The sequence below is a fragment of the Colobus angolensis genome, unplaced genomic scaffold (genome assembly GCF_000951035.1).
Source record: "Colobus angolensis palliatus isolate OR3802 unplaced genomic scaffold, Cang.pa_1.0 Scaffold65, whole genome shotgun sequence".
Classification (NCBI taxonomy): domain Eukaryota; kingdom Metazoa; phylum Chordata; class Mammalia; order Primates; family Cercopithecidae; genus Colobus; species Colobus angolensis.
The window spans coordinates 2,768,830-2,780,282 of record NW_012120154.1 but is presented as its reverse complement, the minus strand read 5'-3'; the positions used below and the strand labels follow the sequence as shown (position 1 = coordinate 2,780,282).

At 47.7% G+C, this 11,453-nt stretch overlaps 1 protein-coding gene across 1 annotated transcript in view; it reads right to left on the bottom strand.

Annotated features, from left to right (window-relative positions):
- FAM227A (family with sequence similarity 227, member A) overlaps nucleotides 1-11,453 on the bottom strand; it is a 70,795-nt gene that overhangs the window by 39,844 nt on the left and 19,498 nt on the right. The window contains exons 7-10 of the mRNA XM_011964328.1: nucleotides 6,745-6,846; nucleotides 6,149-6,253; nucleotides 4,360-4,483; nucleotides 1,640-1,747 (exon numbers count right to left, since the gene is read on the bottom strand). Coding sequence (XP_011819718.1) covers nucleotides 1,640-1,747; nucleotides 4,360-4,483; nucleotides 6,149-6,253; nucleotides 6,745-6,846 — 439 coding nt within the window. The remainder of the gene's footprint in view (nucleotides 1-1,639; nucleotides 1,748-4,359; nucleotides 4,484-6,148; nucleotides 6,254-6,744; nucleotides 6,847-11,453) is intronic.

The following is an 11,453-nucleotide window of genomic DNA, read 5'->3' as shown; positions in this document are numbered from 1 at the left end:
GTTTATTTTCCATGTTCATTTCAGTCACAAAATCCTGGGAGGCGGAGGTTGCAGTGAGCTGAGATCATGCCATTGCACTCCAGCCTGGGCGACAGAGCGAGGCTCTATCTCAAAAAAAACCCAAAAAGCGTCTAGCCCTGAGCAAGTGCCAGCTTATAATTTCCAGCTAGTAACCACCACTGTGCTCTGCTCCAAGGGTTTCAGGTATTCTCTTCCTTTGTGCCCTAATCCAAGGCTTCTCAAACTAGAACATGCTTCTAGATCACTGGAAGTCCTCCTGATCAACTGCAGAGTCGGAGTCAGTAGATGTGGAGAGATACTGATGCTGCAGGTCCTTGGACCAACACACCCTTCGAATCTCAGCTCAAACGCCACGTACTGACCTTCTTAGGACTGAACTGAATCCCTCCACTGCAGCGCCCAATCCCCTGCAGGACAATTGTGTGGCCTGAATTTCCCACTAGATCATAAGGAGGTGAGGCTGGAGGTGGAACTCTACTCCAGACCTAATTGAAGACTAGCTCCCTAAGACATGCCCACCAGGCGTCAAGTCAGTTTATCATTCCCTAGCAATGACCGGACCTGGAATTTACCACCCCTTTTTCCAGAAATTTCTGAGTAACCTGCCCCTTAATTTGCCTGTAATTAAAAGTGGGTATAAATGAGCCTGCAGAACTGGCCCTGAGCTCTTGTTCTCAACACACTGCTTATGGGTTAGCCCTACTCTGCAGAAGCAGTCAGAGAGCTGCAATAGTCAAGGTGAGACACTTTGTTCTACCACCAGCTCATCCTTGAATTCCTTCCTGGGCAAAGCCATGAACCTTTCCAGGCAGAAGCCCCAATTCTGGGGCTCCTTGGCCCTGCAACAGAGGGACTGGGCTTGCCTCCACCACCGTGTTCCCAGTGCTGAGCAGAGTACCTGGCACCCAGAGCTCATTATGTGTCTGCTGAGTGAAACAGAAAAGCTGACCTTGGACAAGTCACTTCTCTGAGCTTTAGTTTCCTCATCTGTGAATTGGATTCAGTGTGTACTTCAGCAGGCTGTCGTGAGGATTAAATAAAACGGGCTGGCCGGGCACGGGGGCTCACGTCTCTAATCCCAGCACTTTGGGAGGCCGAGGCAGGTGGATCATTTGAGGTCAGGAGTTCATGACCAGCCCAGCCAACATGGGGAAACCCCGTCTCTACTAAAAATACAAGAATTAGCTGGGCGTGGTGATGGGCACCTATAATCCCAGCTACTCGGGAGGATGAGGCAGGAGAATTGCTTGAACCCGGGAGGCAGAGGTTGCACTAAGCCAAGATCACGCCACTGCACTCCAGCCTGGGTGACAGAGTGAGACTCTATCTTGAAAAAAAAAAAAAAAGAGGCAGAGAGCTCATTACAGTGCCTTGCACACAGGTAGACACTCATCATCTGGCATCCACTATTCTAATACAAAATTCCATCCCCTGCCTCCCAACAATTATGTTGCACACTACAGCCCACAAGCACGAAGAATTTTGGTGGCTAGTTTGGGGGTACCCAAGAGAGAACCTGACCAGAGGACAACAATGCCAAGGCCTCTCCTCCCTCAGTTAGATAGTGGTTGGGTACGGCAGCGGCAAAGAAGGCGGGAGGCTGTAACTGCTAACTTACCCTTTATCAGTCTTCTTCTGTGTAACATTAATTCTTCTCTGCGGAATCGCTCGGGGTCTAGTTCTGAGTAGTTCCAGCTGTCATAGCTCTGTGGGCTAGGATAGGTGCCTAAGGGAGGAGTCAAGAGTGAGAATGGGGCTGGGCGTGGTGGATCACGCCCGTAATCCCAGAACTTTGAGAAGCCAAAGTGGGAGGTCACTTGAGCACAGGAGACCAGACTGGGCAACATAGTGGGACCCCGTTTCTATTTAAAAAGAAATTTTAAAAAGAGTGAGAATGGATGCTTCTGCAAAAGAGGACTGGGGAGCCCCTGCTGGTTCCTCGGAGGCTGGGCTTCCAGTGTTAGCCCTGCCCCATACCAGCCTTGTGGCCTTGGGTGAGTCACTTCCTCTCTAGAGGGCTTTGGCTTCTTCATCTGGAAAACGGGGATGATGACCTTGCCCTACCTGTCGGCTGGGTGTAAGGGTCAGAACACACAGGTGTGTGAGTCCCTGACATGCTTTGCAAATGTGAAGACATCATAGTGATTTGTTTTCCATGTCCCCTGTTCTGGCTAGACCACGAGTTCCCTGAGAACAGGGGTTGGGTCTTCTTCATCTTTATACCTCCAGGGCTCTAGGTCTGGCACATAATAAATACAATAAGTGCTTAGTAAATGTTTAATGTGATCACACTTAGCTTAGTGCCAGAAATGGTTTCTCTCTATACATTTGACAGTGATGCGTCCAAGGATTACTTGAGACATTTGAGCCACTATGCAAAGCTGCTGGCTCCACTGGACAAAGTGGACGGGGGGTTTATTTATACAGGGGATAAACTGGGGTAAGGAGGTGCAGCCTTGGATGTTAAAGGGAATAGCAAGGTGGAACAGCAAGAAGAGAAGACAGTCAGAAAATGGGAGGTAGGGTAGCATAATGGTCAAAGACCCAGCTTTGGAGTGGCACAGCCCTGGAATGAACACTTGTTCAGTGGCTCACACCTGTAATCCCAGCACTTTGGGAGGCTGAGGCAGGTGGATCACCTGAGGTCAGGAGTTTGAGACCAGCCTGACTAACATGGTGAGACCCCATCTCTACTAAAAATACAAAAATTAGCCGGGCGTGGTGGCGTGCACCTGTAATCCCATCTACTCGGGAGGCTGGGGCTGGAGAATTACTTGATCCCTGGAGGCAGAGGTTGCAGTGAGCCAAGATCGTGCCATTGCACTCCAGCATGGGCAACAAGAGCGAAACTCCATTTCAAAAAAAAAAAAGATTAAATGGGTGTGCGGAAAAGAGTTAATACAGCAGGCCTGAGACTGCTATCCTCAGAAAGGCCTGCTTGCGAGGATGCCTTGGCTGGCCTCTGGGAACCTGGGTAGTAAACAGTTTATTCCACTGATATAAAACTCTCTCTAATGGAAGAAGAGCGGCTCGTTGTGCCTATACTGTTGGTACAAACAATGTGGCTTATGCTGAACACCTGTCTTACTGGAATTGTGGTACGTGACAGAGAGAAGTGTCTATGTGACTATCCCAATGAAAACTTTGAGCACTCCAGCTCTAATGGGCTTCCCTGGGCAGAAGCAACACACACATGTTGCTAGCTTTTCGTTGTAGGGGGATGAGTGGGTTCCGTATGACTCCTTATGGGATGGAGGGGGCATAAGGAAGTCTGCATATGGATTCCTCCAAACTCTACCTTTTTCCCTTATAATCCAGCTCTATTTCCTTACTACATTATTGTAATAAATCATAGTGAGACTACACTTACATATGGAGACCTGTGAGTTCTTCTAGCAAATCTTCTAACGTGCAGGTGATCTTAGGAAGCCACAACACAATAGGAGATGTGAAAAGTGCTTACTTAGCACAGAACCTAGTACACAGGAACCTTTCTATACATGGCAGCTTTTAATGAACTTAGAAAATGTCAAGGTTGAGATTGGGGAAGGGGACTGGGAGGTGGTTGATAAAGCAGGCATCAAGCTGGTCCTGTGTGTGCTGGAGGGAGGGACACATGATTGCCCAGTGTGGGGTCACATGGAGGCTGGAAGGGTGGGATGATCTAAACTCACATACTGCTTTTGGGTTCCTGAGTCCTGCATGCATCAGCCCACAGCACACGGTTAACTAACAGGGCCGTGCTGAAACTTTGCTATCTTGTTAGGATATGGCCCTTCACTCCCTGTAGATGTAGCTGAGCACAAAAAGGGGATTAAGGGCCGGGCGCTGTGGCTTATGCCTATAATCCCAGCACTTTGGGAGGCTGAGGCAGGTGGATCACAAGATCAGGAGCTTGAGACCAGTCTGACCAATATGGTGAAACCCCGTCTCTACTACAAATACAAAAATTAGCTAGGCGTGGTGGTGCATGCCTGTAATCCCGGCTACTCAGGAGGGTGAGGCAGGAGAATCACTTGAATCCGGGAGGCGGAGGTTGCAGTGAGCTGAGATCGCACCATTGCACTTCAGCCTGGGTGACAAAGAGAGACTCCATCTCAGAAAAAAAAAAAAAAAAGGAATTAGGAAGGGATGTCTCAGAACTGTTTTGAGGAAGCAGGAAAATTTGTATTCCTTGGGGCTCCAACCACATACATACTTTGCTCTCTTTAATGTTAAGGAGAGAAAAGAGAGAATGCCTTGATGAAGGGTGTCAAAGCAAACAATGACATACCTAGGTACCAGTGGAAAACATTTTTCCAGAATCGCTTTCCCCGGTGGAAAAAAGTCACCGCTCACCTGAAATCCACAGGCTCATTGTGTTACAGATGTCAGACTTGAATTCATGTGTGTTGAACCAGGACTGTGGGAAGCAGCAACAGAAGCTGGTATACATGGCTTTACTCAGAAGTGATGGCAACCTCTGCGGAGCAAGCAGAGCTCAGGTAATGTTCTCAGCATTTCCACCCTGGCTTACATGATTTGGGGATGAGGAAGGACTTTCTTTTTTTATATATAGTTTTTGTCGTTATTGTTTAGAGACAAGGTTCTCACTGTGTTGCCCAGGCTGGATTTGAACTCCTGGCTGAAGTGATCCTCTAATCCTGTTGCCTCAGCCTTCTGAGTAGCTGGGAATATAGGTGTGTACCACTGCACTTGGCCATACTCTTTAATCTACACAATCTAAGAAGTAAAATGGGGCTGGGCGCGGTGGCTCACGCCTGTAATCCCAACGCTTTGGGAGGCTGAGGCGGGTGGATCACCTAAGATCAGGAGTTCGAGACCAGCCTGGCCAACATGGTGAAACCCTGTCTCTACTAAAAATACAAGAATTAGCTAGGTGTGGTGGCGCATGCCTGTAGTCCTAGCTACTCAGGAGGCTGAGGTAGGGGAGTAGTTCAAGCTCAGGAATTTGAGGCTACAGTGAGTTATGATTGCACCACGCTGGCAACAAAGCCGGACATTGTTTCTAGAGGAAAAAAACAAAGTCCTTCCTCATCCCTAAATCATGTAAGTATTCACTTGTATTTTCTTCTAGCAATCCTTTTAGTACATATATACATACATATATACACATATAAAAAGTATATATGTATAGTCACATTTTAAATTTTAAAATTATATGCTTATTTAAATACTACAGAAAAATATAATATGGAAAGGGAGGCTGGGCACAGTGGCTCATGCCTGTAATCTCAGCACTTCAGGAAGCCGAGGCAGGTGGATCACTTGAAATCAGGAGTTCGAGATCAGCCTGGCCAACATGGTGAAACCCTATCTCCACTAAAAACACAAAAATTAGCTGGGTATGGTGGTATGCACCTGTAATCCCAGCTATTCAGAAGGCTGAGGCAGAAGAATTGCTTGAACCCAGGAATTGGAAGTTGCAGTGAGTCGAGATCATGCTACTGCACTCCAGTCTGGGTGACAGAGTGAGACTCTGTCTCAAAATAAATAATAAAACGGAAAGAGAAAGTTTCTTTTTTTGTTTGAGACAGAGTCTCGCTCTGTCGCCAGGCCGGAGTGCAGTGCCGCGATCTTGGTTCACTGCAACCTCCGCCTCCCGGGTTCACGTGAACCCTGCCTCAGTCTCCCGAGTAGCTGGCATTACAGGCGCCCGCCACCACTCCTGGCTAATTTTTGCAATTTAGAGACGGGGTTTTGCCATGTTGGCCAGGCTGGTCTTGAACTCCTGACCTCAGGTAATCCTCAAGCCTTGGCCTTCCAAAGTGCTGGGATTACAGGCGTGAGCCACCGTGCCCAACGGGGAAAGTTTCTTATAACCTCACTTCCCAGTGATAAGCATTGCTAAGAGTTTGGTAAATACTTTTCAGGGTTTTTTTCCTATTCATAGGCATATATATATGTTGTATAAATTGCTTTTCCACTTAAATATATCATTGCATCTCCCAATCAGTATAAATAGCTCTACTGTATTTTTGTAACTTCTGCATTGCAAGTCAGTGCATGGATTATCACGATTTAGTAATTACTCCCTTATGTAAAGAATGTTTAAGACATTCTCTTGGCATCAGAAATGAATAGAAATCTAATGTGACTTTTTTTCTAGATAGTGGCTGATGCTCACTTTTAAGAGCGCCTCTTCGTAGTGGGACTTGGGTACACGAAACAAAAGTAAGGCGTAGTGCTGGGCTATCCGGTCGAACAGATTATTCTGGAGCTCCTTGTTTGGCTGCCAGGAATAGAAATGAAAAAGGAATTACTAAAATCCCTTGCTGAAACAACTGAGGGGCTGGGATTTTTAAGTCAGTATTGCTTTCATTTCCAGCAATCTTATTCTCAAGATATTTAGCCTCGTTTGCTTTATGAAATAACGTGTTCATTTTTGGGGATGAGATTTCCAAAGCACGTACACAGAGGCAGAGCGCTGTTGAAGGCAGCACCCTAACGCTTGCCCAGAAGTCCTGAGGTCTACTCTCAACTCTGCCTCTGACAGCCGTGCAACCAGCTCCTAAAGCCTGGGGGAGCCGTGGGGCATTGCACAATGGCTGAAGCACAGGGTGTGTGGCTGAGGCATGGGTGGGGAGGGGACCGGGTGACAGGTGAGGCTGCGGGGTGCTCCATGGGATCAGAAGGGCTTGTAGCCCGTGTCAAAGAGGATGGAACTGGTTCTGTAGCAAAATGACTGAAGCAAGGCAGAGGAACAAGCAGATTTGTGTTTACCTGGTACCTCTCATGAAATATCCACCAAAAGCTATCCAGCCAGATGGCTCTTGGAGAAGGAGAAGAGAGAAATTTCTCTAATTCTCTCCCTGAACAGAAACGCTTGAAAAAAAATAAAATTCACATCATTATTATTGTTGTTATTCTTTTTTAAAAACTCCATCTGGAGTCAATGTATTTTAGAGTGAACAGAAAAACCACCTAACCTGTCAGTGAGGCCCTATCCAGGTAATTTTACATACTCTCATTTAACCCCTATAATAGTCTTTTGAGGCATACATTGTTATCTCGTAGATGAGGAAACCGAGGACCAAAGTGGCAAGTGGTTGAGCCAGGATTGGAACCCACAACTCTAGACTCTGGACAGCTGCTCCACACACCAACTACCTCCAGCTCTCACCTCCTACACTCAGCCAACAGCAACTAATATCAACAAACCAGTTACTGGGCAAACATAAACCACAGAACTCTAAGATTCTGTTGAGTTAGCAGCAAGCATATAGAATTCTAAAGTTAAAATGGAATTATCCGTGAGGTCAGAGCAGCAGTATGTAGCTTCCATTGTCACACAACTGGGTCTTCACCCTTGCCCTGGCTCCAAAGCTCCCACTGTAATAACATGTACCATTTAGTGAATGCTGCCTGGATCTGCCCCAGGGCTAGCACCTCCTCTCACTTTTATTTTCTACAATCTATGTGGTAGGTAGTATAGTTATCCTGCTGTGTAGAAGAGGAAAGGAAGGATTGAAAGGTCAGTATTCTTGCCTGAGCTCACATGGGCCAGGAGGTTCCAAAGCCAGTAGCCGGGTCCCGGACTCACACGGGCGCCTCTCCTTTACCATCTGGAGACAGCCTGTTCTCACCATCTCCGGGATGCAGAGGGAAAGACCCTGTGGCCTTCCCCTGCAGCCTCCACACAGGTAAGATCGTATGCATGGATACAAGAGCCTCATCCACTCACAAGGAGCTCTCTGAGCCCTGCTCTCTGCTTTGTCTTTCTCACCTTTCCTCGTGTTTCTTCAGACTGGCAGTCTAGTGGAGTGATTAAGAGCACAGACTTGAGTGCCAGACTGCTTGGATTCAAATCCAGCTCTTCCACGTATTGGCTGTGTGACTTTGAGTAAAGTTACTGAACCTCTCTGTGCTCCATTTCTTCACACAACACATGGAGATGGTCATGGTCCCCGCCTCAAGGACTGTTGTGGAGGTTTGATGAGTGGTTCCTATTACGTGCTTGGAACACTGCCAGGCATTCAGGAAACACTTGCAGGAGTATACTAGTTACTGATTGTTTATTCATTCACACTCCTCCCTCCTTTCAAAAAGAATTTCATGTCAGCTCTTCAAAAAAATATTTATTGAGCACCTACAGGTGCTCAGGATGATGCCGTAGACTCCCTGCCCTCCAGGTGTTCACAGATAAAGAGACGTTTACAACAGTGTGATAGGAATCCTGGGACAAGGCATCCCAGGGGGATGTGGAGCCCTGAGAGGGCATCTCATCTGCGCTTCAGGTCTCGGGACAGTGTTACAAGTAAAAATAACTGGAGGGCCAAACGCAGTGGTTCACGCCTGTAATCCCAACACTTTGGGAGGCTGAGGTGGGGGGGATCACCTGAGGTCAGGAGTTCGAGACCAGTCTGGCCAACGTGGTGAAACCCTGTCTGTACTAAAAATACAAAAATTAGCCAGACGTGGTGATGCACATCTATAATCCCAGGCCCTTGAGAGGCTGAGGCAGGAGAATCTCTTGAACCTGGGAGGCGGAGGCTGCAGTGAGCCAAGATCGCACCACTCCACTCCTGCCTGGGCGATAGAGTGAGAGCCTGTCTCAAAAAAAAAAAAAAAAACAAAACAAAAACTGGATGATGCAGCCATAAAAAAAGAATGATATTGTGACCTTTGCAGCAACATGGATGGAGCTGGAGGCACTATCCTAAGTGATCTAACTCAGAAACAGAAAACCAAATACTGCATGTTCTCACTTACAAGTGGGAGCTAAACACTGGGTATGCATGGACATAAAGATGGAAACAGTAGACACGGAGGACTCTCAAAAGGGGGAGGATGATGAGGACGAGGGCTGAAAAATAACTTGTCGGTACAATGTTCGCTATTTGGGAAATGGGTTCACCAGAAGCCCAATCCTCACCAGTGTGCAATATACTCATGTCACACACATGCACTTGTGCCCTCTGAGTCAAAATAAAATACGATGTAAGAAAATAACTGCATGATGAAGGGAGAGCTGAGAGCTCCTCAGAGAGGGGGAAAGCATGTGCCCAGGCTGTGGAAGCACTTGACCCATGTGGGGTGCTCCAAGGGCTTTCTGTGCAGAGGAAGCAACGGGTGCAGGTGGTGAAGAAGCAGGCAGGAGCCAGGCTATGAGATGCCTGGTGCCAGGACTGGGAGCGGTTCTGAAACTGGACCGGGGGTTGAAAAGGCACTGGTGCTGAGACATTTTCAACAGGGTAGAACACTGTGACACTGGTGTTCTAGAAAGATCCCTGGTGGCAGTGTACAAGATGCACTGGAGGGGATTAGAACTGCAAGGCAGACAGCAAGCTGGGCAGAAGGCACAGTAACCCAGACAGGAAGGTGTGGGGCCTGAACTTGACAGCGGCCAGTGGGAAGGGGAAGAGACACAGGAAAGACAGTAGTTACATCTTCCTAAGAGTGCATAGAGGTACAGATGAGGGTAAGAGAGGAGACTGGCTGATGCCCAGGTGGAAAGCTGTGTTTTCAACAAGATGGGGAGTCCTGGAGGAAAAGCAGAACGGATGGGTATGAGAGCCTGAGGGCCGCTGAGGCCAGAGGCAGAGGGATGGAGGGATATGGGAGTCTGGAGTACAGTGAAGGCCCTGGAGGAAGTGACACAATTCTGAAGCAGTGATTGGTCTCATATGGGAATACGATTGCTATGGTCTGAATGTGTCCCCCAAAGTTCACATATTAGAAACTTAACCCCCAGTGCAACAGTGTTGGAAGTAGGGGACTAAGAAGAGGTGACTGGGTTAGAGCGCTCCACCCTCATGAATGGATTAATGTGGTTATCTGGAGGTGGGTCGGTTATAAAAGCAATTTCAGTCCTTTCGCCCTCTCTCTCTAGCCTCTCTCCCTTCCATCTTCTACCACGGGATAACACAGCACGAAGGCCCTCACCAGATGTGGCCCCTTGATCTTGAACCTCCAGAACTGAAAGAAATAAATCTCTGTTCTTTATAAATTACCAGCCTCGGATATTCTGTGATAGCAGCACAAAGAAAGTAAGACAATGACCCAGGTCCACCTGACCCCTAGGGTTTGTGCAGAGGGAGAAGACAGAGAGCAGAGGGAGGGGTCCCAAAGAATGCGGGTGGTAAAGGAGCCTGGGAGACCAAGAGAGTGCTGTTTGCATAGAGGGAGAATGACCCACCAAAACCAAAGGGGAAAGAATTTCAGAATGTAGGGAGTTGTCCTCTGGGTCAGTTCTACAGAGGTTATCTAATAACAACAGAAACACAATCTTTAGATTCAATAAGGTGAAAGCTAATGACTGACTCAGGACACTTTCAGCAGTGGGTGAGGGTGGGAACCCAGGTTGCAGCCGGATGAAGAGAGTGGAGATAAGAACATGAAGCCAGCATGTATGGACAGCTCTTCCAAGAAGTCCCAGGCAAGGCCTGGTACAGAGCTGAGATGGCACTCCCAGATAGGGCAAGATGGGAAGGGCTTTTGTCTCTGTGGAGCTCGGGGTTGGTGGCAGCCCCCAGACTCTAAAGCAGAGGCAAAGTTGACTGCCAAGAGTGAGGGGAGGTAACAGAGGAGAGGATTTGAGGAGGTGAGTGAAAGTTTGACATGGCCCCTAAGCAGGGTGGAAGAAGGTCCTTTCAAAGACGGGGCACAAATTTGCTTAGAGTTTCCTGGGAGCCAAGGAAAAGCAAGAAACAGTATCAGCTGTAAGGCTGAAAGCATTCTGGGAGTTGCACGGTTTTATTTGTAGTAAGTTTGAAGGAAAAGATTCCCACAGGACCTCAAAAATGGGGCATTAAATAACATAGCAGTCTCTGTCCTTGGGGGCTACCAACCCTGCAAATGAATTGAGAACACTCAGGCTGTGCCCAGGCGGTCTGTCAAGGCAAACTGTGCAGGAACAGTCCAAGAAGCATAACTCCAGGTGCTTCTTACAGACAACTTGAAAACAGAAGACGTAAAAGGAGGAAAACAACTATAATCTTATAATCTTTTTTTATTTGTTTGAGATGGAGTCTCGATATATCCCCAGACTGGAGTGCAATGGTGCCATCTTGGCTCAATGCAACCTCTGCCTCCAGGGTTCAAGCAATTCTCCTGCTTCAGCCTCCCAAGTAGCTGGGATTACAGGCGCGCGCCCCCATGCCCAGCTAATTTTTGTATTTTTGGTAGAGACAGGGTTTCACCATGTTGGCCAGGATGGTCTCGATCTCCTGATCTTGTGATCCAACCACCTCAGCCTCCCAAAGTGCTGGGATTACAGGTGTGAGCTACCGTGCCCAGTCTATAATCTTATAACCTTATAACTCAGAAACCAGCAGTAATATCTATGTATTTCATCTAAAATTTTCCCATGTGTGCACTTACATAGATTGAATTGTTGGCCAGGCGCGGTGGCTCACACCTGTAATCCCAGCACTTTGGGAGGCTGAGACAGGTGGACCACTTGAGGTCAGGAGTTCAAGACCAGCCTGGTC